The sequence below is a fragment of the Coenobita brevimanus genome, chromosome 74, assembly GCF_032717465.1.
Source record: "Coenobita brevimanus isolate Jiangsu-jjx chromosome 74, ASM3271746v2, whole genome shotgun sequence".
In the NCBI taxonomy this organism is placed as follows: domain Eukaryota; kingdom Metazoa; phylum Arthropoda; class Malacostraca; order Decapoda; family Coenobitidae; genus Coenobita; species Coenobita brevimanus.
Window position 1 is genome coordinate 3,092,417 of NC_137027.1, and position 26,549 is coordinate 3,118,965.

Sequence of the window (26,549 nt, forward strand, 5' to 3'; positions counted from 1 at the left end):
TCTTATAAATATCACAGTTAATACTATGGTCATGTAATAATAAATTCACTGCTCAAACTACTTACTCTCACCTTACTTTCCACAATCTTCCTGGCCACCTCAACACCATCTCTCTCCAGTGGTTCTCAAAGTTTGGATGCAGCTGTTTCATCGAGGATCCAAATCAACTGTCCTGGACTGGGTTTGACTCGAGTGCAGGGCAAGTCCTCCTCATCACCTAGGACACGCTGGAAGGACACAAGTACAGTACTGTATTTTTTAAAAAATACATTTCTTCTCCTCTGACAAATATCCTTAAGCCATTTCAGCTCACTGTGAGCCAAGTGTAATCAAACTGAGAGACTGAACTGACTATTTTTATAGCATCTATGGAGACTTACTCTGACCTCACAACTAGCATTCATCGAATTTCATAAATCAATGATTTAGCATTCAAGTTGTTAGTGTGGTCCAGTTCCACCAGATAAAAAACAAAATGGCTAATGGCTATGCAACACTACTCTGGCATTACAACTCTGTTGCTCTGTCTGAGACACAGGGGTTCAGGGTTAGGCAACTCAATCCAAATACTGTATTTAGGGTGAGCGGCCAGTCACTCATCCCTGGGAATGTGTGCAATCTACTCTTGGTGGTAGGTGAAGGTACCTGGTGGTAGGTGGGGGGCACCCATCATCCACTCACTTGATGTAGTGCTGCCTACTTTTTTCTTCACCTCTATCATTCTTTTTCAGTGTCTGTCCTTTCTTCCTATTTCTACCATCCCTCCTGTCGCTGCTCATAACTCTTCTTTCCACTTCAGGAGACTCTACACTACGTGACAAGCCAACAGGTTTTCTGTAAATCATGAAACCATTTAAAATACTGGGTGGTAACCATACAGCCAACTAATGGGATGATAAGAGGCCTCCTATAGTGCCCCTGTTAACTTGGTGGAGAAGTGGAAATGCAACATTCACCCAGGAGCCAAACCTCCACACTAATCCCTATGCCTCACTATGACGAAGTGCTGTCAGCTGCATGGCAGCACTGATTCACAGCAGGGTATGGCCCTGCAGAGGTGACTGCTTGCCAGCAGTTGATGGGCCTGCTTGATAAAACTGGGGTAGCACAACAACAACAACTCTCCAGCCACCCCTTAGATTTATGATTTGTGTAGGCCACCTCCAACTGAAGTATCTTAACACATTAGACCACCAAGCACCTAAAAACGAAAAATAAAAATATGGAAATCAAGAATGAAAGAAACAAATAACCATCAGGTCTCATATTACCACCTTGGAGGTGCAAAGGTCTCACAGTAGGCTATCGTTTTACACAACGTGCTTCTGACATTTTTCATCTTTTCATACTTTCTCTTTCCTTGTTTCAGGATCCTACCTCACCTGTAGATGGGAAACTATGTCACAACAATGATGAAATGGGACTCCACAAATGTAAGTACAATAATGGGAAATGACTGTGTGGTGCTGGTTGTAGCTATTAAAAGCTTAGCCATGGTCAAGATAGTGACTGTACTTTAAGCTGAATATCCCAAGCCTATGACTGATAACTGTGTGGCAAGTTACCAAATTTGAAGTCACATTTCATTCTCATGGTAGTACCTCCCCAGGTCAATGGTAGCCATCCATTTACTACATTAATCTACAAGGCAGGATTATGCCAAATGCTCTTAATGCAACTGTCCAAGGAACATGGTCTGGACTGGGAGTTATTTCTATTTTATTCAAATTTTCATGTCTGAATTGCCCCTTTCTGAAATTTTTTGGGGAGGAGTGGAAGATATCACTCCCATGACCTTGTCATCTTCAAACACAGCCATGACAGTCAAGTTTATCCAGTGACCCACCTTGACCATGTCAGCTTTGCCCTGGCCTGCCATGGCAAAGACACAGCAGCGAGAGTGGTTGATGGCAGGGAAGGTGAGTGTCACGCGGCAAGGTGGTGGCTTGGGCGAGTCACTCACACTCACTACCCAAGCTTCAGTCTCTCCCAGTGCTGCATGACCTGTTAAAATTTCAAACAGTACTACTGATTACTTACTGTTTTAGGAAAATGGTAAAAAAATACACATAGTACAGTATTAGAAGCTACATTTGGGATACTGAATACAGGAAAAGGCATACTGATGACAGCAACTCATAGTACAGTACAATCCCAGTTATTTGTGAAGCTTGGGGATTTCACCTTCCTGGTTACTGATTTTTCCTGGATATCTGATATATACTGGTACACTGCATTAAATATATACTGTACATTGCATTATATATACACTACATTATATATACACTGCATTATATATATATTGCATTCCATGCAAAAGGTGTAATAAATCTTGCTAAACCAAACTTTCTTCAAAATCAAGCATCAGAACAACTTGACAGTCCTAATGACAATAGAATATTCTGGTCAACTCTCAATTCTTTCAATAATAACTTTAACAAGTCATCATCCATTCCCCCACTAAAATCTTCAGATGGCAACATTACAAATGATCTGCGTGGGAAAGCGAACATCTTTGCCAGTACTTTTACCAGAAATTCTACCATGGAGGAAGTCGGCTGGAACATCCCAGCACTAGAACTTGACTCTCCCAAAATTGTTCCACTTAAAATACAGACAAGATATGTACATAAAATCTATCCCAAACAATTTACCAACCAACAAAGTTCCAGGCCCACATAGAATTCCTCCAATTGATCTGAAAAAGTGTTCCCAAGAACTTGCCTCTGTTCCTGCTAAATTATTCAGACTATGCATACACACTTCTTCAATCTCTAATTCATGGAAAAAAGCCAATATCCACCAAATTCCAAAGAAGGGAAGTTCCTCTGACCCCTCTGATTACAGACCAACAGCTGTCACATCTTGTCTTGGTAAAGAATTTGAAATTGTAACTAATAAGCACATAGGTAAACATCCTGAATCCAACAACTTATTTAGTGATAGTCAATATTGTTTTCACCACAAAAGATCCACCAATGACATACTCAATCTCCTGACTCAAACCATCCACCAATCAATCAACCAACATGGAGAAACTAAAGCAGTAGCCTTGATATTTCTAATGCTTTCGATAGAGTGTGGCACTGTTCCCTGCTGTCCAAAGTCCCTTGCTATGGACTAACGTCTTTTGTTCCTCTGCTTTCCTCATATCTCAGTGACAGAAAAATATAAGTAGATGATGTATATTCCAATTTCCACTCAATTAATGCCAGCATGCCACAGGGATCAGTTCTGGTGCCAACTCTGTTCCTAGTTCATATTAATGATCTCATATCTGTCACTCCCAATCCCATTCATTCATATGCAGATGACTCAACACTTCACAGTTCATTCACACTCAAACACCCATTTACAAAGTCTAATATCTCTAAACTCTCAACTCAGTACAGCCATCTCCATAATCAAGACTTATCTACGATCAATGAATGGGGATAAAACAACCTTGTCTCATTTAACGCTAGTAAAACCAAATATATACAATTTACTAATAAACAGATACTGCCAGATTCATATATTACATTCAATGCTACTAATATTCCGATCTCCAAAAGTACTGAAATTCTTGGTGTCTCACTTAACAATCCCCTCAGCTGGACCACTCATGTCAGATCACTTGCTAAAACCTTCTCAAACAAACTTGGATTATTGTACTGAGTCCGTAACTTCTTCACTGACAAGCAGTTAGCTATAATTTATAAGAGTCATGTGTGCTTTCAGCCTGAATACTGCTCACCCTTGTGGAATGGATGTGGACAGGTTGCATTAAAACATCCATGCCATCATCCAATCCTACGTTGCCCCATGAGGAGCACAGGAGCCCGGAGCTGGGCAAGTTGGTCCTGACATTTAAGATATGAGTGAAACAACTAGACAAATTTCAGAACAAAGCTGTTCGAACTATTAATAACCCCGCTATTATAAATAAACTACCCTCCTATAAGTAAGATGGAATGTTGCCTCCCTCGCATTACTTTACATATTTTTAAGGCAAATGCTCAGATGAAGTTGCGACCACTATGCCACCTCTCCATGCCTTCCCTCGTGCTACACGGGCATCTGGTAGTGCTCATGACTGGAATATCACACAGCAATATTGCAGAACTTATGGCTATCAGAATTCTTTTATTCCCCAAACTGCATCTCTCTGGAATTTGCTTCCCCAGAGTTGTTTCCCCCCAAACTTCAACCTACAGTTGTTCAAGTCCAACTGTTACAGATTTTTTAAGAATGGAGGATGCCAGCAATCTGGTGTATGAATTTTTTTTTTTTTTTATTCATATGTTTTTCCTTCCTCTGTTCTGTTATTAAAAAAAAAAAAAATCATAGGCTATTTCACTGCAATGTATACAGTACTCACCACTCATGGCCAGGGCCATACTAACAGATTCCAGTTGAAACATTACTTCCTCTTAAACACACACCATGGACACAGTAAACATACTTGCAGTGCCATACATTACTGTAGCGCAGAATGCACAAAATACTGGTAAGTCCATTCTGTTAAATATTATTAATTTTATTTACTCATAAAAATATGGAAAAATAAACTTGAAATAAATCTTGAACACTTACTGGTGAACTGATGATACAGAAAGAAATATACTATTGAATTATCATGACTGCTGTGTTCACATGTCAGTTGTGTATAAGGCTGTAGCCCAACTGTCTATTTCTTTCTCACTTGACTTCCATCACTCCATCTCTCACTCACCACTCAGCTGTTTTGCAGAAAATAAAACAAATACTGGTACTGTACATAGGAATTGCAAGCAGAGTAATTTTGTCCAACAAAGCAAGCCTCCATTGAATTCTTCATAAAATTCTTCTCTTGATATGCTGTTAACTGATTTGCTCTCTCCCAAGATGTCTAGTTTATGTAGTCTATGTCTGCCTTTGACGCAATTTAAGTATCCCACAGTAAAACTACATTCGACTTCTGCAGTGCTCATCAGAAGTATCGAGGCCTATGGCAGGGTGCGCAATACTTTTGGCAAAAAAAGAATCACCCGTTTTTGGTAGTAAAAATTAAGCCAGATGTTTGGGGCGCTAGCATGACGTCACGGGAGCTTGAGGCCTTACTGTGCGCTGGTTGGCTCCCGCCTCAGTTGCCTACGGGTTGCGTGAGAGAGAGGAATTCTGCAGCGTCTCCCTCTTATTGCGCCATTTTTTACCTAGTGTCCCGCAGTGTTTTGGCTTTCGCTACTTTGTTATGGCCCCTACCCGTGAACTTTCGAGTTAAATCATATCCAAGATCATTGCTCTAAAGGAGGCAGGCCACCCCACAAAGGAAATTAGTGAATTGGTTGGTGTGGCTCGATCGACAGTGCATAGGTGGTGCACCTGTTTTCGAGTGGAAAATTGTGGTGACGTTCCCACAAAGAAACCGCGGTCTGGTAGGCCCAGGAAAACATCCCCGAGGTCTGTTAATGTTTTAAAACATGCAGTGGAGTCTAATCCTCGTGTGAGTGCAAAGAAAATAGAGGAGAGCAACCTGGAAGTGTTTGGTGACATTTCTCTGCGCACGGTGTCTCGAAGAGTCCATGAACTTGGTTACACAAGTCACAGGCTTGTGAGAAAGCATCTTCTTACACGTCACCAGTGACTTCATAGGCTTGCCTTTGCTAATAAATACCTTAACTGGGGTGAGGAGCAATGGCTGTCAGTGTTGTGGTCTGATGAGGCAACGTTTAGTGTTACCTGTAATCGAGGCCCGCTTGACCCCCGTTACGTGGAAAGCACAGTTAAACACCCTGATTCACTCATAGTATGGGCTTGTTTCTCTGGTAAAGGTTTGAGGAAGCTTGTTGTGCTTCCCAAGAACTGCAGAGTGAATCTGGACGTTTATCTGGAGCTTCTTTATGATCATTTACCTGAGTCCTTCGAGCTCACAGGTGCACGAGTGTTTCAGCAGGATGGTGCACCTGCTCATAAAGCCAAATCGGTCACCAACTAGCTTCGTGAATGCGAGGTATCATTCATGAAAGACTGGCCAGGCAATAGCCCAGACCTCAACCCGATAGAAAACCTCTGGTACCTTGTAAAGAAGAATCTCCAAGAGAAGGAGGTGAGCTCTCTGCCTAAGCTGGAAGTAGCCATTCGTGACTCCTGGGACAAAATACCCCTCCAGCACCTCAGGAACCTCGCCCTTTCACTTCCAAGACGTCTCAGGTCCATGAAGAAGCATAAAGGATACCCTACCAAGCATTAAAGGTAAATAAAATGTATTATTTATATGTTTTTTCAATGTTGAAAGGTTTGTTTCGTAGGAGGGACGCAGGGTGCTCGATACTTCTGACGAGCACTGTATACAGCATTCATTTTACTGAGAATCTCTCTCCCTTTTTCTTGGTTCAGAGGATTGAATACAGGTGCTCCCTTAGATTTTTCTACGCAAAACAGGCCATACATTGCTAAGTCTAGAGCTTCCAGTTTCAGCCACTGAAGAGTATGCCTTTTTTTCTTTTTTTTCATGGATTTAGTTGAAAAGATTAGGAGAAATACACTGAGGTGGTTTGGACATGTGGAGAGAATGGAGAATGGAGAATGAAAGACTGACTAAGAGGGTGTATGCAGGTGAGGTGGAGGGAGGGAGAGGGAGGGGTAGACCGAGGATGAGGTGGAGGGATGGAGTTGAGAGGTATATGAGGGAGGGGGGGGTGAGTTGGGGGGAGGGGAGTCAAATGGTGGGTGACAGAGTGACTTGGAGGCGTTTTGTCTGTGGCCACCCTTTGCAGGATTAGGGCGTCGGGCTATAGATAGATAGATAGATAGATAGTTATCTCACCTTCTACAAAAGATTCCTTGAACTTGGGTTCCTGGGCCTTCATACTGTTCCTGGGCCTTCAAACCGTAAATTGTGGAATTTCCTATGCTATATTCTGTCATCAGTGTCTTATAATATTACATTTTTTCAAGTCTACTGCATATGCCCAGCTTCTGTTTCATGGTGAACACAATGCACGTACATTTAGTTTGCACTTTAGCTATCACATAGTGTAGAAACCACCACCTATAACAACAACACATCATCATGAGCTGTCTACTGACTGACGGTAGTAAGCAGATTGGTAATTGGTGGAGATGTGGAAGGTGACCAAATCAATGGTGAGGAAATATGAGGGAGAGATGGTCTGGGAACAGGATTAACTAGGAAACAACCTTGACTGGATACGCTTTCACCTCATTTTGCCTGACTTTACCCAGTCTCACATGACACATGACTATCCTGTGGTGTGACAGGCATTCAAAGTAGCATGCACTGTTCTATTTTTCTTGATATAATTACCAATTCCTGAATTTTTCTGGATGTCAGACAATCTTGGTTATCTGGACACAGGACATCTGGGATTGTACTGTACCAAGTATATTTTTACAGCAACTGCAAGGAAATGAAAAAGAATACTGTGTGGTGTGGTGTTACACAAACTGAAAGTTTAAATATCAGTACATTAATCACAGGAGGTTCCCAAGCTGACAGTGGTGTCTGAACCACCAAACATATGACACAGCTAAAAGCTCTTAATGCCAAAATACAGCAACATGACAATGCTCTGGTGGAGATGTCAGCAAGCATAGATACCATGCAGTATCATATAAAATATTCACCACAATGATGCATTAAACCAAAATGATTTATACACTGTTCATAGTACAGGTATCCCACCTCTAGTTACGAGGTTCCCATTTTGAGCGTGAAAAAAGAATAACGTGCAGTTCAATGGGGACACGTATTTTGGGAGATCAGAAGAATTATCTTGACACCAATTTCTTTCTTTCAGTGTCAATTACAATGAATAACAAAGCAAAACACCACTACAGGTATCCATCCATCTGTCTATCATCCAATCCTGTTGCCCCACGAGAAGGGTATAAACTCCAGGCTAGGCAAGTTCGTCCTGACATTTAAGATGAGAGTGACCAGCCTCACTCATCCCTGAGTGGCATTAAGTGGGCTATAAACTCCAACCACCCCTCGGATATAAATCTACACCAGCTCAATCCAACTGGAGTGCCATAATTATCCACTACACCACCAGGTGCCAAAATTTGGTTATATAGTTACCACCCAGCATAGTAAATGGTTTCCTGGTGTACAGGAAAACATCTGGCTTATCACTCAATGTAGAATCACCCACAGGCAGAAGGAAGAGAAAAGAATGAAGGAAAAAAAGACAGAAGAGGGAGTGTAAAGTCACCCGAAGGCAGAAGGGCAAGGAAAGAATGAAGGAAAGAAAGACAGAAGAGGATAGAAGGAAAAAAGGATGGAGTAGAGGAGAAATGAAAATAATCTGCATCTGCAAACGTATTTCCCACTGAAACAGACGATGCATCATACACAATGACAACCTTTTCAACAAATCCTAAACACAATCATGTATGATAATGATAAAAAATTAATGTGGTTTGCTAACTTCCTTCTAGGTTGACAGTACAAGTACTCAACTATAACTTACAATTCAAACACTAATTCCTTCCCACTTGCTATGTCCTACAAGACCATGTCTTCTTATTCTCACTTTTCAACCCATTCTTCCAGGACTTACCTAATTCCCTTCTTTCTGTGATAGTTCTGTCCTATGTTGATGACTTAGCAACAGAACTGTAACATTTAAACATATAATGCACTTGCCTTCACCAGTGCTCTTACTAGAATGAATGCTTCACCAACAACATACCGTAAATCATCATTCTTTTCACCCCACAGACATACATCTCAAGTTCACTCTTTTGTTACAAGCTTGAACCAGCTTTGACTGACAGCCTACAATCCTTTGACTCACACTAGATACACACATTTTCACAAAACAAAAGCACCAGTGCAAAGACCAATCATCTAGTCAATGCAATTGACACTTACAAGTGGCAGTTCTGAACACCAAAATAACAGAACACTATAAAAAATTCCATCCATCCATCCATTGCCAGACGCCATGTATCCCAGATGGGGTGGTCAAGGGCTTAGAGTTAATTGCTTTACAGGGAGGGGCACTAATCCTCCACCAACCCCACTTGACACGTAGGGATGCCAACAGCATCTGGTGTTCCCCAGGCGGTCACCCATCCAAGTACTAACCAGACCCAACGTTGCTTAACCAGTGGAATATTACATTATTGGAGCAAATGCTGGGTTCCTACTGAATCAATCACAAACATGGAACAGCATTAAACAAAGTTACTGGATAACAAAATGTACCTACCACCACAAAAACAGAAAATCAAAGTATGGGCACCCTGCATCACTTGATTCAAGTGTCCATCCACCATTTGTGGGTAATCAGGAAAAAAGGAGTACCTATGGTAACACTTAGGGCAGATGACTGTGGTATACAGTACATCTTGGATGAAGCAATGACCATATATTCTAGAACAGTGGATAGATAAATAACCAGCAACAGGCTCATACGGAGCTGAGCAAGGTGCCTCGTGGTGTCTGGCCCAACCTTTACTTTTTTACCTTTTCATACTAAAGCCCCCAAACACATTCGATATCCTAAGTTACAGCAGCAAATGCCATTTGTATGCTCAACCCCTTCAGTCCCATAACAACTTTTCAGTTTATTCTTGCTATTTCCAAGTGATTTATTCATCCTGCAAGATTTCTGACAAGGGTCTGATATAGTCTTCAATAACTGCATTCAATATGAAGAGTCTGACTGGGACGAGGAAGGTTTGGAGCCAGCAGATCCAATGTTCGGTCCTTGGCCTTTGACTGATGCTGCTACTGTGAGCAGGGCAACAGGCAGGATGCAGGAAGGGAAGGCAGGAGGTGTGTCTGGGTTGACTGCTGAAAAGTTGAAAGTCTCAGGAGATACAGGACTGGGGTTGGTCACTGACTTGATAAATACGATTAAATATGGATGTGAGTGGTAAGTGGGGGTGCTCACCATCCACTCACTCAATGTAGTGTTGATCTTGGGTGGCTGCCCTTTCCTCTCTTCCTTCCTTCCTCTTATGTCTTTCTTTCCTTCATTCTCTCCTCTTCCTTCTGCCTGCAGTTGACTTTACACTGAGTGACAAGCCAAATGGTATCCTGTACACCAGGAAACGATTTACTACACCAGGTGGTAACCATATAACCAACCCATGGCGCCTGGTGGTTTAGTGGGTAATTAAGGCGTTCCAACCAAATTGAGCACGTCCGTTTATATCCATGGGGTAGCTGGGGTTTGTTGCTCGCATAATCCCACTCAGGGATGAGTGAGGCTGGTCACTCTCATCTTAAATGTCAGGACCAAACTGCCTAGCCCCAGGTTCCTACGCTCCTCAAGGGGCAACACAGGATTGCATGATGTATATATGTATGTGTTGTCCCAGACGACTGACTGAAGACTGTAACTATAAATGCATAAAAGGGGAAGGGTGATGCCCTGGAAAGAGGAGTTACAGGGTCATAAAGCTTTTGGACCAGATAATGAAGGTAATGGAGAGAAATTCTAGAAGGAATGATTAGAGAAAGAATGAATACTGATGAGATGCAGTTTGGGTTTATGTCCAGCAAAGGGACCACTGATGCCATGTTCGCTGTTCGAAAGCTCTGGGAAAAATATATAAGAAAAAAAAGGGAACTGTACTTTGTTTTAGTTGATCAGGAGAAGTCCTTTGACAGAGTCCCTAGAGAGGTGGTAAAGTGGGCAATAAGAAAGCTTGGGATCGAGGAGTGGCTGGTTAGGGTGGTTATGACTGTATGTGGGTGCCCTCACCCTGGTAAGAGTGAATGAAGATTTGAGTGATGAGTTTTCCATGAATGCTGGTGTGCATCAGGGGGTCAGTCTTGAGCCCCTGATCATCTCCTTTACACTGAGAGTAGGCCAGCATACTCTCTTCATACCTCTACCTTCAACTGTCTACACCACACTACATGCACATAAGATATCACACCTTCTATTTCCACTCCCTTTAGCAATGGCCACTGCATTATTACTAGCAAATGAGATGGTATCTTGGATTGCCACCACCGGCAGGGTAGGGCTGGCGGCACAGGGTCCTCCTGGTCACCATCATACGACTGTGCCGGCGGCGACTGTTGCAAATTCCATTCATGCTTGTCCGCGGAAAAGTGCAGGTGCAGCCTTATTCTTCACCAATACCCGCGGTCTTAGTACCAATCAGAATTCAGTTCATTTTTTCCTGCCGTCCTCACAGAACCACAAATTTCTCCCTCTGCCGAAATATCCCCATTTTGTTTTCCTGGTTACCATCTCCTCACAAACTTCCCTAGCAAGGGTGGCACCTGATGTTAAATCAAATTGGAATATGCAGTTGACACTGTTTTACACTTCACTTCAACTAATTTTGATTACTCACTGTATAAACTATCTAAATATTACCATATATATTTGTATAGTCTATCACTCCCCCAGTGCTTCTTCAGAACCCAGTGTATTTGACTTCATATCCACACAGTTGAGTAACCTTAACCTTGCCCTTAGCACTGAAATTACCATTTTGGGTGATTTTAATGTACATAATGTTGAATGGTTATAGCATTCTGCCAGGACTGATGATGCTGGTTTAGAGTGCGAGCTGTTTGCAGAATCGTTTAATCTTACGCAGGTGGTAAAGCAACAAACCAAACCAGATAATCCTGACCATAAAGCCCATCTATTGGATCTATTCCTGACAAATAATCCAGATCAATACAGGACAGAAGTACTGTCACCACTTCGATTCTCTGACCACAATCTCATCAAAGCCTCATTAGTTAGCCCGCCAAACCTTCCCATTCTGAACCTGTCAGAGTGACCCGATGGCACTTTGATTGGGGCAAACTGGGATGGATTTAGAAATTATCTTGCTGACATTCCATGGCAGTGTTTCTTTTCTAGAAATGTCAATTCCACACAGTCCCACATTATGACTAGCTGGTATGGATTTATTCAAATCAAGTCAACAAATCACTAAAAGATCGAACTCTCCAAAATGGTCCGATAGCAACTGTGCCAATGCAATGGCCCAAAAGTCATTAACACATAACTCCTACTTAAAATAAAAAACATCTGAATCACTCTGTCAACTTCAAATTGCTAGAAACCATGCAAAAGCTGTAATAAATCTCGTTAATCAAACTTTCTTCAAAATCAAGCATCAGAACTACTGTATTTAACAACCCTAATGACAATAGAATATTCTGGTCATCTCTCAATTCTTTCAATAACAACATTCCACCACTATAATCTGCAGATGACAACATTACAAATGACCCATATGGGAAAGCAAATATCTCTGCTAGTACATTTGCCAGAAATTCTACCATAGAGGAAGTCAGCCAGAACGTCCCAGTACTGCAACTTGACTCTCCCGAGACTGTTCCACTTAAAATACAGACGAGATACGTAAAATCCATCCTAGACAATTTACCAAGAAACAGATCTCCAGGCCCAATGGAATTCCTCCAATTGTTTTGAAAAAGTGTTCCCAGGAATTTGCCTCTGTTCTAGCTAAATAATTCAGACTATGCATACGTACTTTTTCATTTACCAATTCATGGAAAGAAACCAATATCCACCCAATTCCAAAGAAATGAAGTTCCTCTGACCCCTCTAATTACGGACCAATGGCTGTCACATCTTCTCTTGGTAAAGTAGCTATTTGAAATTTTAAATAATAAGCACATAGTTAAACATCTTGAATCCAACAACTTAATTAGTGATGGACAATATGGTTTTTCCAATGAAAAATCCACCATTGACATACTCAATCTCCTAACTCATACCATCCATCAATCAACTGACCAACATGGAGAAACTCATGAAGTAGCCTTGATATTTCTAATGCTTTCGACAGAGTGTGGCACAATTCCCTGCTGTCCAAACTCCCTTGCTGTGGACTAATGTCTTTTGTTCCTCTGCTTTCCTCATAACTAAGAGACAGAAAAATAGGAGTAAAGGTAGATGATGTATATTCCAATTTCCACTCAATTAATGCCGGTGTGCCACAGGCATCAGTTCTGGCGCCAACCCTGTTTCTGGGTCATAGTAATGATCTCTTATCTGTCACTCACAATCCCATCCATTCATATGCAGATGACTCAACACTTCACAGTTCATTCACACTCAAACACCCATTTACAACGTCTATTATCTCTAACTCTCAACTCAGTACAGCCATCTCCATAAATCAAGACTTATCTAAGATTAATGAATGTGGATAAAACAACCATACCTCAATGCTACTAATACAGTATTCCCATCTCCAAAAGTATTGAAATTCTCAATGTCTCACTTAACAATGCCCTCAGCTGGACCTCTCATGTCAGATCACTTGTGAAAACTGCCTCAAAGTAACTTGGATTATTGTACAAAGTCCGTAACTTCTTCACTGACGAGCAGTTAGCTTTAACTTATAAGTCATGTGCGCTCTCAGCTTGAATATTGCTCACTCTTGTGGAATGGATGGGGAGAGGTTGCACTAAAACAACTAGACAAAATTCAGAACAAAGCTGTTCGAATGATTAATAACCCTGCTATTATAAATACACTACCTCCCCTAGAAGTAAGAAGAAATGTTGCCTCTCTTGCATTATTTTACAGATATGGCAAATGCTCAGACGAAGTTGTGTCCATTGTGCCACCTCTCCATGCTTTCCCTCGTGCTACACGGGCATCTGGTAGCACTCATGACTGGAATGTCACACAGCCACATTGCAGAATTTCTGCCTCTCAGAATTTTTTTATTCCTCGAACTGCATCTCTCTGGAAATCGCTTCTCCAGAGTTGTTTCCCCCCCAAACTTCAACAAACAGCTGTTCAAGTCCAACTGTTACAGATATTTTAAGAATGGAGCAATCTGGTGTATGGATTATTATTATTTTTTTTTATTCATTTGTTTTTCCTTCCTCTGTTCTGTTGTTATAAAGAAAAAAAATTATGGTACACATACCTGAAGCCCTTTCACATGGCTTCAGAAATGGACTCCCATGGGAGATGTTTGCCGATGATTTGGTGCTGATTGCAGAGAATGAAAGGGAGGTGGGGAAAAGACTTAGGAATAGGAGAGATGGCATGAGGCACAAGAGCTTAAGAGGAAATGCAGATAAAACAAAAGTGATGGTAACTAGGGCTGGTGGCGGTACTGTCAAAGAAGAGAGACAGTAGCTGGCCATACGTGATTTGTCACAAGGGCACGAGAAATAATTCCATCTTGCACACTGTCTGTGACAAATGGGTGCATAAGAGACGTAGTGGTATTAGATGTAGACTGCAAGATAATGTTGATTTCATGTGTGTGGTGTGTTGGGGAGAGCATGTGGAGACTGTCAAGCATGAAAGGATTGACCTTGCTGGTGACCCTCTTGTGTGTGAAAGTTTTGTTATTTGGGAGACATGTTATGTGCTAGAGGTGGGGATGGAGCTAGCACTGTGGCTACAGTGAGGAGTGGTTGGAGGAAGTTCAAGGAGCTGTTGCCTCTCCTGACACTGAGAGAGCCCTCCCTCCATGCTAAAGGATGTGTTAGGAGTGTAATGCTGTATGGTGGTGAGACCTGGGCAGTAAAAGAAGAGGATATTCGCAGGTTTAAGCGTACAGAAATGACAATGATCAGGTGGATGTGCAGTGAGTCCCTAAATGCAAGGCCTGGGGAGACTAGGTTTATGATGGAAGAGCAGAGAGGTAGGATGGGACTGGAGCGTACTGGTGTTGTGATGAAGAGAGGTAGACTGAGATGGTTTGGGCATATGGAGAGGATGACGGATGATAACTGAGTGCATGAAATGAGAAATGTTAACGTTAGGGGTAAGCTTGCAAGAGGTGAACTGAAAAAGAACAGGGATGACGTCATTCAGCATGGCCTCAGGGATAAGGGACTGAATAAGGAAGCTGCTAGAGATCAAGCAGTATGGAAAGCCACCATTAGGTGACATGCAAGCATGTTGGAACCTTTAAAAAACAAAGAAAATGAAAATGAAACATATATGAGAGGCTATTCCTAACTTAAATGAACAAGTCTGGAATTAGCAAGAATACTGTAAACCTACCCATCACAGGACCAAAAGGGTTCAAGTTGTAATACAATAAAACCTCCATATAATGAACTTCATTAGACCAGAATTCACTTTTTTTGGAATCGAGAAACTACCAGAATAAATTCTTATGTACTGGAAAAAGGCCGATAAAGCCAACAGCAGTTCGGACTGCCTGACCTCTTCAGCTATGTTCACCACAATAAGGTACGTAAAAGACATGTTTACCAGTGTACAGTACAGTATGATTGTATATACTATACCATCTGATTATTGTAGTGAATGTATAACAGTACAGTATCGCAAAGGTAGTGATAACAGTTTAAAAACCATTGGTGTGATCCGGACAAATGTCTGATATACTGGAAAAACTCCAGGTTAGCAAGGGGAAGTCAAGATGTCGCTTTTATCAGAACTTCAATTTTTTTGGAATGGCTTGGGCCCCATTCAGTCCATTACAGTGAGGTTTTGCTGACATCTGTGTGCATCGTGCCTTGAGGGTAAATGTAGCAAAGAATAAAGTGATGGTTACTGTGAGAGAAGGTGACTCCCAGTGTGATGTTACAGTGAATGGAAAGAGACTGCAATTGGTGAGAGAGTTCAAATACCTGGGTACAGTGATAGAAATCAGGGGAAAATGTGCAAAAGAAGTGGAAAGTAGTGACACAAGGAAGGAAAGTAGCTGGTACAATAAAGGCCTTATTAAGAAACAGGCTGAGTGTTGTAGCTGCACGACGCTTACATGAATAAGTGTTAGTCCCAACTTTAACATATGGATGTGAGACTATTGGGTGGCATGCAAATGAAAAGTCAAGAATGAGAGCAGTGGAGATGGGACTGCTGAGCAATGTAGGTGGAGTACAGAGAGTGGATAGGATACGAAATAATGTGATTCGTGAAAGATGTGCAGTGAGGAAGTCTGCAGACACCAGAATCGAATAAAGTGTATACAGAGATGGTATGGTCATGTGGAAAGAATGTATAACAACAAAGTGGTGAAAAAGGTATATCTGAGGGAATCGGAAGGAGGGAGGAGGTGAGGCAAGCCAAGAAGGAGGTGGAGGGATATGGTGGATGAGGGTGTGAGGAAAAAGAGGTTTGGAAGTCAGTAAGGCTAGGGGACTGACAAGAGATCATGCTGGCTGGATGAATATTGTGAGGAGGAGCGCAAGATCAGCGATTTGGCACCCTTTTTAGCGTGACAGCATCCAGATTGAGAAAAGGTTGCTGGTTCCTTGAAAGCAGTGGTAAGAAACAGGGAAGTAAGCATGGAAGTGAAAAAGCTACTACATGACAGTATTGTGTTACCAACTCTAATGTATGGAAGTGAAGCTTGGACTTTGTTGGAGGGACAGAAGTCAAGAGTGAGAGCATTTGAAATGAGTTACTTGAGAGAAGCATGTGGAGTCACATGGAGAGACAGACTGACAGATAAGGAAGTGAAGGAGTGTTGTGGTGTGGATGTGGATGTGATAGGAAGCATTAGGAGAAACATATTAAGGAGGTCTGGCCATGTGGAGAGGATGGAGTGAGAGACTGACAAAGAGAGTATATGTGAGTGAGGTGGAGGGGGGGAGAGGGAGTGGGAGGCCAAGGATGAGGTGGAGGAATGGAGTGGAAAGGTATATGAGAGAGGGAGGTGTGAGTAGGGAGCAGGGCAGTGAAATGGCGGGAGACAGAGCGACATAGAGGCAATTTGTTTGTCCCCATCCCTTACGGGATTATGGCATCTGGCAATAGATTGATAGATAGACAGACAGATCGACTCTATCAGATATGTTTATGTGAAACTAAAGAACGTGGTGAATGTTTTGGGCATATCAGATAACGCCATGATTCCGGGGGCTTGAATGGTGAGTGAATGGAAACATGGCCCATTGGACTGGGCAAATTTAGGCTGTCTGGATGTTGCTACTCCTCACCCTGCCCTAGGGTGGGAAAGGAGGTCCGGATGATGATGATGATGATGATGATTTACTGTATTCTGAAAAAAGAAACCCTGAAGATAATGAGAACTACCTAAACATTGTTCATATTAATGTCAATTTTTTAAAAATAAACTTACTCCTGTTCCACCAGACGACTTCACTATATTCAGAAGAGATTTCAAAACTAGAGAAGTGAGATATGGCCTTCACTAACAATCTTCAAAGCTATGGGACTCTCCTAAGTGTAGTAAAATCATCTGTGTTACTGCAGCATGATTCAAACACCATTTTGAAGGAGTTACAATGAATTACTAACAACCGGCAATTCCCCACTCTATACCTGGGAAGAGTGAAGCTGTGTGTCCGTCTGGCCCCATCCCCAGCAGCAGCAGGTCAAATGTGGGCCACTCTGCATCAGGGAAACTGGCACGTACCTTCTTTTCATAGTCCACAGCAGCTGCATCCACTGAAAAGCCAGCAAGCAATACTAAAATCTCTTGCCTCTACTATGGTTCATATTTTGCTATGAATATATAGTAGTAATATAGTAATACAGTACTGTACTTCCATTTACCTGGCAAAGTATTTTCAACTAGGACAAAGCAGTATGTTTACAAACCAAAGAAATTTGTACCAATACCTTGGATGGGATACAACTGATAAAATACTGTAACAGAAAATTCAATAACTAGATGCAGCTAGGACTCCAGTCCCTAATAAGATTATTTGTTATACCACCAGGCTCAGTTGAATGTGAATCTGGAGGATCAGAGTATGAAGTTGCCTTTTTCCTGCAGTGTAATATAAAGAAAACAAATGTGCCAATGGTTAAGCTTTTTAAGTGAAGCCAAGATTCTGGGATCCTGAATAATGTGTACTATATCACTGAGTGTACAGGCCATACAAAATTTACTAAACAAATCACTGTACTGGCTGGGATTAAAACTTGGGTCCCCACACTCACTAGGTGCACATGTTACACTTGAGCCAAACAGAGGATCCCCAAATTGCATCTGGCAATGTGGATTTCTACAGACCCCATTACACTACTTTTTTCCTCCCCTAGTGATTAAACTGGTGAGTTTCAAACATACACATACACAAATAGCATAGCACTGGAGGTCACCACTGGGGATGTTAGGTGACAGAACCTGCAGCCCATCCCCTGGACTTGCAACAGCAAGGATGCTGCCAGCTCTGACCAGAAATCTTTCCCATCTGAATCGTATTGCCAACCAAGCCCCACATTACATTCCACACCACTGCCAACCAATGTAAAGGCCATATGAAACTAAATTAATCACTGTGCTGGCCAGAATGTGAACTCATTCCCCTGTGCTAACTACGCATGCATGTTAAACTAGAGCCAAGGAGAGGAGCCCCCTCTACCTCTGGCAATGTGGGATTATACAGACCCCATTACATGAGGATGCTGTTGAATTTTTTCTCATTTTCATTACTTTCCTCTTTCTTACTGAATCCTAGCTCAACCCATCTTTAAGTGGAAAATGGGGTAGGGCTGATGATGACTCAATTGCCTTACTGGTCATATCCAGTAAGGCAATTGATATTATGTTACATCTTTTTCTATTATTTACTCTGAACAATATAACTCAGTTCCCAGTTGTATGCAGCCTGCATACTGCAACAGGTGTACCTCAACAGTGTTCACTGCATTAGATGGTCCTGCAGGGGCAACTGCCTGCCTGAGGTTGATAGGTCTCCTCAGCCAGACAAATGGGTTGATTAACAACAACAACAACAACAACAACAAAAACAGCAATGCAGTCTTGAGTCATGGACAACAGGCTTATGATCTCCCCAGCCAAATCCACCACCACACTCGTTACCAGTAGTAAACATGAACAGAGGTACCGGTACTCCACCCACATCACACTTAACAATGTATGCGTGCCACAACCATGCTTCCTAAGATCCTTGGTAGTGACGTATCACACTGGATTCACCTTCAAGGACTATGTACAATACATCAACATGTGGCTGCACCCCCAGACTCACAGCTCACTTACACTCCGAAAATAAAGTCTCCCCTGTTAAAGGCAACCCTGACATGAGGGGCACATAATTCTATGCAGCAGCCTGTCCCAATACACAACACCCCTGACAGAGACACATCATCATCATCATCATCCGGACCCCCTTTCCCACCCTAGGGCAGGGTGAGGAGTAGCAATGTCTAGACAGCCAAACTTTGCCCAATCCAATGGGCCACACAACACATATAATCCTACACCAATATTTCCAAACCCTCTGTAACAATATCCCACCTACAGACATTCCAGCACTAACATAAACACATACACACACACTTCATGCGCAGGGCAATACAACACCACCATCATACAACAAGCCTCCCCTGCTGACATCCACCCATCAGAGGTGTCCTTAAATTGTGAAGATCGATTTCCTCTTGCTAGGATAAAAGCAAGACATCACCCAGCTCTCCTGAGCTACCAGCATGGATTTGGGTTGGGTGGAATCAGAGATGACAAGTGCCCTGCTTGTACAGTAGGTCCACAAAATATCACACACATAATGGAGCATTGCACAGCACATGTCATACTAAGATCCAGACACATCAACGGCATAGGGAACCTATCGGAGAACCCCACTGGAGCGGTTGCATAACTGCAGTCAATGGGTCTGCTTGATCAGATGGACTAGGGTAAAACAACAAAAACAACAACAACAACAACAACTCATTGGGATGCAGCTGAGGGAGTGAATTAATGTTGGGTATTATCTAACCTGATTGGTTCAAAATGTCTCCCGTAAACTGACTAAAATTATCTGGAGGTAACACGAATTGTATAAAAACTATATCCTCAAGCTGCAGGTGTTACACTGTGCAGAACAAGGACCAACTTCTCACCAGAGTTACACCATGCAGAACAAGGATTATGGTAACTTCTCACAGTCAAGTTCTTGATTAATGACTATGAACTGGCGTTTAGCATGTGGTTCCAGTCTTGTGAAATAAACACTGTATGCAAAGTGACGATTATGATGATGATAAAACTGATATCCATATCTTTCAGATCATGAACAAATTTTTCACAATCAAGCTCCAGATTAAGGACAACAAAATGGTATTCAGTGAGCAGTGTAGATCATACTGGTCCTTCACAAAATTTTTTTTAAGTGGAGGAGTGACTGGTTAGGGTGGTTATGGCTAAGTATGTGGGTGCTATGTTTGTATGTGGGTGCTCGCACCCAGGTAAGAGTGAATGGAGATTTGAATGATGAGTTTACTGTGAATGTTGGTCTGCATCAGGGGTCAGTTTTGAGTCCCATGTTGTTTATCATGGTACTTGAAGCTCTCTCACGTGACTTCAGAATCGGACTCCCGTGGAAGATGTTGTATGCTGATCATTTGGTGTTGATTGCAGAGAACGAAAGGGAGGCGGAGGAAAGATTTAGGAAGTGGAGAAATGGTATGGGGCACAAGGGCTTAAGGGTAAATACAGATAAAACAAAAGTGATGATATCTAGGGTTGGTGGCGGTACTGTCATAGACGAGGGAGAGTGGCCACGTGGAGTCTGCCACAAGGGCGTGGGAAGTAATTCCATCTTGTACAGTGTTTGTGATAAATGGGTGCACAAGCGATGTGGTGGTATCAGAGGTAGACTGCGAGATAATGCTAATTTTATGTGTGTGGCATGTCAGGGAGAGCAGGTGGAGATCGTCAGGCGTGAAAGGATTGAACCTGCTGGTGCATCTCTTGAGTGTGTGGAAGAGTTTTGTTATTTGAGAGACATGTTGTGTGCTGAAGGTGGGGCTGGAGCTAGTTCTGTGGCTAGGGTGAGAAGTGGTAGGAAGAAGTTCAGGGAGATCTTGCCTCTCCTGACACTGAGAGGACTCTCCCTACATGCTAAGGGGTCTTTGTATGCAGCATGTGTTAGGAGTGTAATGCTGTATGGTAGTGAGACCTGGGCAGTAAAGGAGGAGGGTATTCACAGGCTCAGATGTACAGAAATGACAATGATTAGGTGGATGTGTAGTGCGTCCCTGCGTGAGAGGTCTGGGGAGGCTGGGTTTACGATGGAAGAGTTGAGAGGTAGGATGGGACTTGAGTGTATTGGTGTTGTGATAAGGAGAGGCAGATTGAGATGGTTTGGGCATGTGGAGAGGATGGGGGATGATAATTGGGTGGGGAAGGTGAGAAGTGTTAATATTGGGGGTGGGGTTATGAGGGGCAGACTGAGAAAGACATGGGACGAGGTCATTAAGTGTGACCTCAGGGTTAAGGGACTGAACAGGGAGGCTGCAATAGATCGTGCAGCATGGACAGCTGCCATTAGGTGACCAAGGCCGACTTATGCAAGCATGTTGGAGCCTTTAAAAATGAAACGAACGAAACGAGTCCTTAGGTGGGAAATAAAGATGATGATGAATACCCTTCAGACTAAGGTCAGGATGATGATGATGAATACCTTTCAGACTAATAACTCACCAATGAGCTCAGGATTGATAATAATGAAATAGTCTACAATAAGCAATGTGGGTCCAACCAGTCCTACACATGAGATATTACCAGTATACATGGAGTACTCAGGAGGGAAAATACAGTCTGGAATATGATGAATAAGCCTATCCTTAAACCCTGAAGACCATGGACTATATACCCACCATCAAGCTCTGGATTAATGACAACAAACTGGTCTTCAGTAAGCGGTGTGGGTCCAACCAGCCCTGCCTTGTAGATTTTATACGTGGAGTCTGGGTCAGTGAAAGGAACAAGTCGCTCATCACAGAAGAACAATGTCCATTTGTCCCAGGCGGTGCTGATTTTGCTTGCTCCTCCACACACAAACTTGGCCATAGATCCTCCTGTTATACAAAACACAAAATTATACTGTACTAGTAAGCTCAGCAACTGCTCCATGTTATTTTCAATGTTCATCTTTTTTTCTAGCTTCTTCTACATAGCATTATATGTTTATTGGCCCATCAGGTGCACAAGGGCTTGAGATTATGCTGCTCCATTCACAAATCTAGTGTAACAATGGCTATTAGTCCAGAGATTGTTAATTCCTTCAATCTTGCAATTTACTGGCAGTTTACTTTTTATTCTTACTGTCACCAGACAGTCATATTCAGCTTAGGATAAACTTTGATATGGAGGAGTCAAATAAAGTATATACAGGTACACCCCGGTTTAACGATGCAACTGGTTAAGTAAAAACCTATCATTAGTTGGGGTATTGTATCTCAGGGTAGATTTAACATGTAAAGTATAGGGATGCATTTTTGAGCCTTGGGTTTCCCCCTCAACCAAGTCTTAAACCCACTCAAATGAGTCCAAAAACAAGTTTAAAGCCAACCCAAATAGCCTAACAGCTGTAAAAGAAGATAACCTAAGCCTAACACCTGTAAATAACTCACTAAAACCAACAAATAAAACCTGAAAATTGTCAAATATGTCTGGAAAAAATCAAGCTTAGTAAACTGTATCCCAAAATGACAATGTTCACCCCACCTATGGCTAAAACACATTAATCTAAGTCTAAAAACAGTTTACAAATCAACCTAAACACACAATATGAGTCTAAAATATCATCAAAATTGATTTTTAAAAAATCAAAACCCATCGTTAAACCAGGGTTTGGCCATCGTTAGGCGGGGTATGGTGTTATTTCTACCCCATCGTTAAGCCGGGGTATCGCATCTAGGGGTATTGTATATCGAGGTATACCTGTATTAACTACTCCAGTAAGGGATCCTTAAGCTAAAGAAAATCATCTGACCACACCAGGAATAAGGTACAAATGATGTACGTTACTTGGGCTGAATTGTATATGTGTGTGTGTCTCTTAAAGTTCACAGAATATGAAGCAAAGAGACTGAAAGATGTGGAGCAGAGAAGTCAATTGGTAAAAGGATAAAAGATATTCTGCTTAGACTGTATGGCCAAATAGAAAATGAATACTGTATACAGGACATAAGGATTATGTTGTGGCCCAGGGTTCATCTGGACATGAACCCAGTGAACTGCAAGTCAAAGCTGTCCTTTTCCTACAGTCCATTATTCTTTTTTATAGGAAGATTTGGAGGGACCTGAGGACAATTTTATACCAGGTGAAGTGACCTGGTTAAATCAGTGCCATTATGTGAAGGCAACCCTCTCCAGCACCTGACAGGGTGGTGAAGAGAGTATGGGTTGAAACTACAAAATTACTCAACTTGGCATATTATTTTAATGCTTTTATGCAATGACGAAGTAGTATGCTTCACTACATGTTTTATAATGATGTATACTTGCTGCTCAACACACAATTCCATGCATGAATTCACATCTGGGTAAATTTTTACAAGTTGCCAATACAGCCCTTAGGTAGTGCAATATATTTTTCTGGTAGTTTTTGATGCAATTTGAATGTTTCTGACCTTCGTTTTTGTCGGAAATGCCTTATTTCCCCTCTTTTCCAATCATGAACTTTGATTGGACAAGTAGGTGAAATCAAGCCAGATGCCATGTATCCCAAACGGGATGGCCAAGGGCTTAGAGTTAATTGTTTTACAAGGAGGGGCAATAATCCTCCACCAACCCCACTTGACACGTAAGGAGAACGTTATGCCAACAGCATCTGGTGTTCCCAGGCGGTCACCCATCCAAGTACTAACCAGACCCAACGTTGATTGGACAAGTAGGTGAAATCAAGCATTTTCCCCTCAAAATGAAGTAAATAACAACTATCTATCTATTGCCAGACGTCATAATCCCGTAAAGGGTGGCCATTTGACTTTGAGTTAGTTGTTTTACGGGGAGGGGCACTAACCCTTCACCAACCCACTTACTGACACGTAGGGAGCATGTATGGTTTGCTGCAAATCGCATTAAAAAAACACCAGAAAAATATACTGCACTGCCAGTTAATGTAACCAAACAGACCAAACATAACCAAACTCAATCATACATAGCTAACCTAACCAAACAGACCTAATGTAACCTCACCAAACACACCAAACCTAACCTATCCTAGGGGAATGCTTACCCTAGAGATACGATAGTCCAGGACGAGGGTCGTCAGGGTCGTCGTCGTCTCCTGGGATAACGGCAACAGCACCACAGGACCCGTTTCTTGGTTTTTGCGTACTTTATGAACCGACCACAGTACCACTGATGTTTGTCTTTTCTAAATTTAGATGGTTCCTGACAAGCTGGGCAATAAACTCTGGAAGGTAATACACCGTGTTTTCTAAAAAACTCAATAGCCTTCTCAGGTTCTGAGTGGAAACGCTTCATCATCTGTAAATGATCACCATCACACCCGGGACGCACAGCACGTCTTTCTTCTTCAGAGGCCATACCGAGAAGGATTTGAATTTTCCATCCAAAAGAAATCAAAGACCGTGCTTCAAATTAATTGGTAGAATACCATCATGTGACCCAAAGTAGGCCTATGATTGGGTGATACAGACCTACCAGATGCATGAGCAGTCGAAGGGAAGAGAAACACACGTATGAATGCACGCATTTTTTACATGAACTGGCCGTGAAGATCCAAGGTATGTATTTTTTGGAATTTTAAAGTAAATTCATTATCTCTGAAAATATCAATTTCCAAATGGGATTATGGGGGTTCATTATGATCCTTAGGGAATATACTACATGTTCATGGTGCTAAACTTCCTGAATTGTATATTGGCAACATGTAAAATAATACCCACATCTGTAAATCACTTTCCATGAGACACCATATCAACTATGTCCCTGCTCAGCACTACTACTTACAAGACTAATGAAAAACAAGTGCTGCATAATTAGGCATCCACCTTTTCCAAACTGGTGGCGGGGATGTCAACTATTACCACTACACTTAAAACTCACCAGACAAGCCAATATTGAAGTGGCCTCTAGCTGTAATGGCCTCATTGGACAATTTCTCAATCAAGCTGCACAACTCCGCAGCAACCTCTTCCTCATCCTTCACCACCTTCCTTACAACTTTGGAGACAGGTGGAGTCATCTTGGGGCACCTGCATGGATGAAGTTGTATGAAGCATTGGTATGCATAGTTGATAACCTGTATCTTAAAATTTCAGTATCATCTCGTGTTAAACGAAAGTATGGTGAACATAAGTCTCTGACGTACCAAAACTTCTTGTTGAGATTATGGAAAAACCGCAACAAAAATGACATTGACAACACTAAGAGAAAAACAACCTAACCCTCACAACCTTCCGCCTTGAAGTTTCACTTGTCAGCTGTCACCTGTACTATGTATTCTGAGTTCTGGAGAATTCGTAGCACCTCTTATTCCGCACTTTACACCTCTATGTCCTTCTGTGTGTTGTTTATGCAGGACATGTCGATCTTAAACGATATAACGATATAAATAATATGTATGAGATTGTAAAGGTGTGATATGCAAAAAAGCGCTACGAAGTCTCTTCTGTAAAGGTAGCTCCATCCAGTCCCAGGTATCTTTGCAGGTGAGATCTTTCCGAGTCAAATCATGAGAAAATTCTCTGTGTGTCTGTCTGTCTGTTTCTAACAATATCCAATTCTCTCTATCACATGGGACGCAGACGTCCTAGAAGGCTGTGACTGTGCAAACTCAAACGTGCGCAAGAATGTGATGCGACAAGATTTGCGTAACACTGCGATGCGCGAGGGGTATGATGCGGCAGCCATTCTTCAGTTATAGCCAATATTCCACTCCACATGGATATATGGGGCTTGGCACTCCACCCACACTGAAGGGAAAGGTGAGGAATGAGTCGGATTTTCTTTTTGTTGTTGTGGTGGATCAAGGTTTGTGTGGATGTGAACCACGTGGACTGGAGGCGATACATTTAATTCTCCATTCCATCCACTCCATTACTGTAACTTGGCTTTATATTGATACCTTTTGCTCTTTGAATGATTCACTGACAGGCTGACGGATTGATTGACGGATTTTCTTGCTGCTGTTGCTATGTTCCCCATAGTTACTTAGGCCTCGCATTGTTTAAAGAAGCTCCCTAACACCTTTTTCAGAGCGATTTTTTGTTTTTGTTACATCTACTGTCCTCTTGTATATCACACAAATCCTTCCAATATGACCATACACTGCAAAAATAGCGTAGAAAAAGATATTCACTAGCCATATCCAAAAATAAATTGCAAGAAATAGGTGTCAGGGTGGAAGTTTTCGTCCTTATGCAGCTTTTTCCCCCTCACCTTAATGGCGGAAATAAGACGGTATCACGACCCTCGTCTCTTCCATAGCACTTCATCGTGACTAGCACCGCATTTTATTGTTAATCTCTTGTCGCAGCGCAGAATTAGGATGAAAAGTTGGCAATTTTAGGTTAGGTTAAAGTGAGCAGACTATAACCACTCTCCCTTCCCGTCAACTAGTAATACGGGACTGTTCATTTCATTTATGATGATGATGATGATAATAACCATCCCTTTTCGCCATGCCTGCTTATTACCTGCACATCTGGCCACGGGGACAGTTCATGATGATCACCGTGCCCAGTCCAGATCGTTCATGGACTGTCACCCCCTTTCTTGCCCTTCCCTACTCTCATTCTTCAAGGTAGGCCCGGAACAACGTGAACCGCGGTGGACCGCAGGCTGAAGTTGCCCCTCTCCTGCTCTGCCACTTTGGTTTTGTGTATTTAAGGGTAGATGACCTTGGTTTTGTA

The 26,549-nt window shown here is 42.1% G+C and overlaps 1 protein-coding gene across 1 annotated transcript; it reads right to left on the reverse strand.

Moving 5' to 3' along the window:
- On the reverse strand, positions 1-24,886 carry Pgls (6-phosphogluconolactonase). Its single transcript, XM_080278627.1, has 5 exons — positions 24,742-24,886; positions 21,540-21,740; positions 17,229-17,354; positions 1,847-2,004; positions 1-227 (listed from the first exon to the last, which is right to left on the reverse strand). The coding sequence occupies exons 1-5, from the start codon at positions 24,878-24,880 to the stop codon at positions 126-128; spliced, it is 726 nt and encodes a 241-aa protein (XP_080134753.1). The 5' UTR covers positions 24,881-24,886; the 3' UTR covers positions 1-125.
- Positions 24,887-26,549: the final 1,663 nt, after the last annotated feature.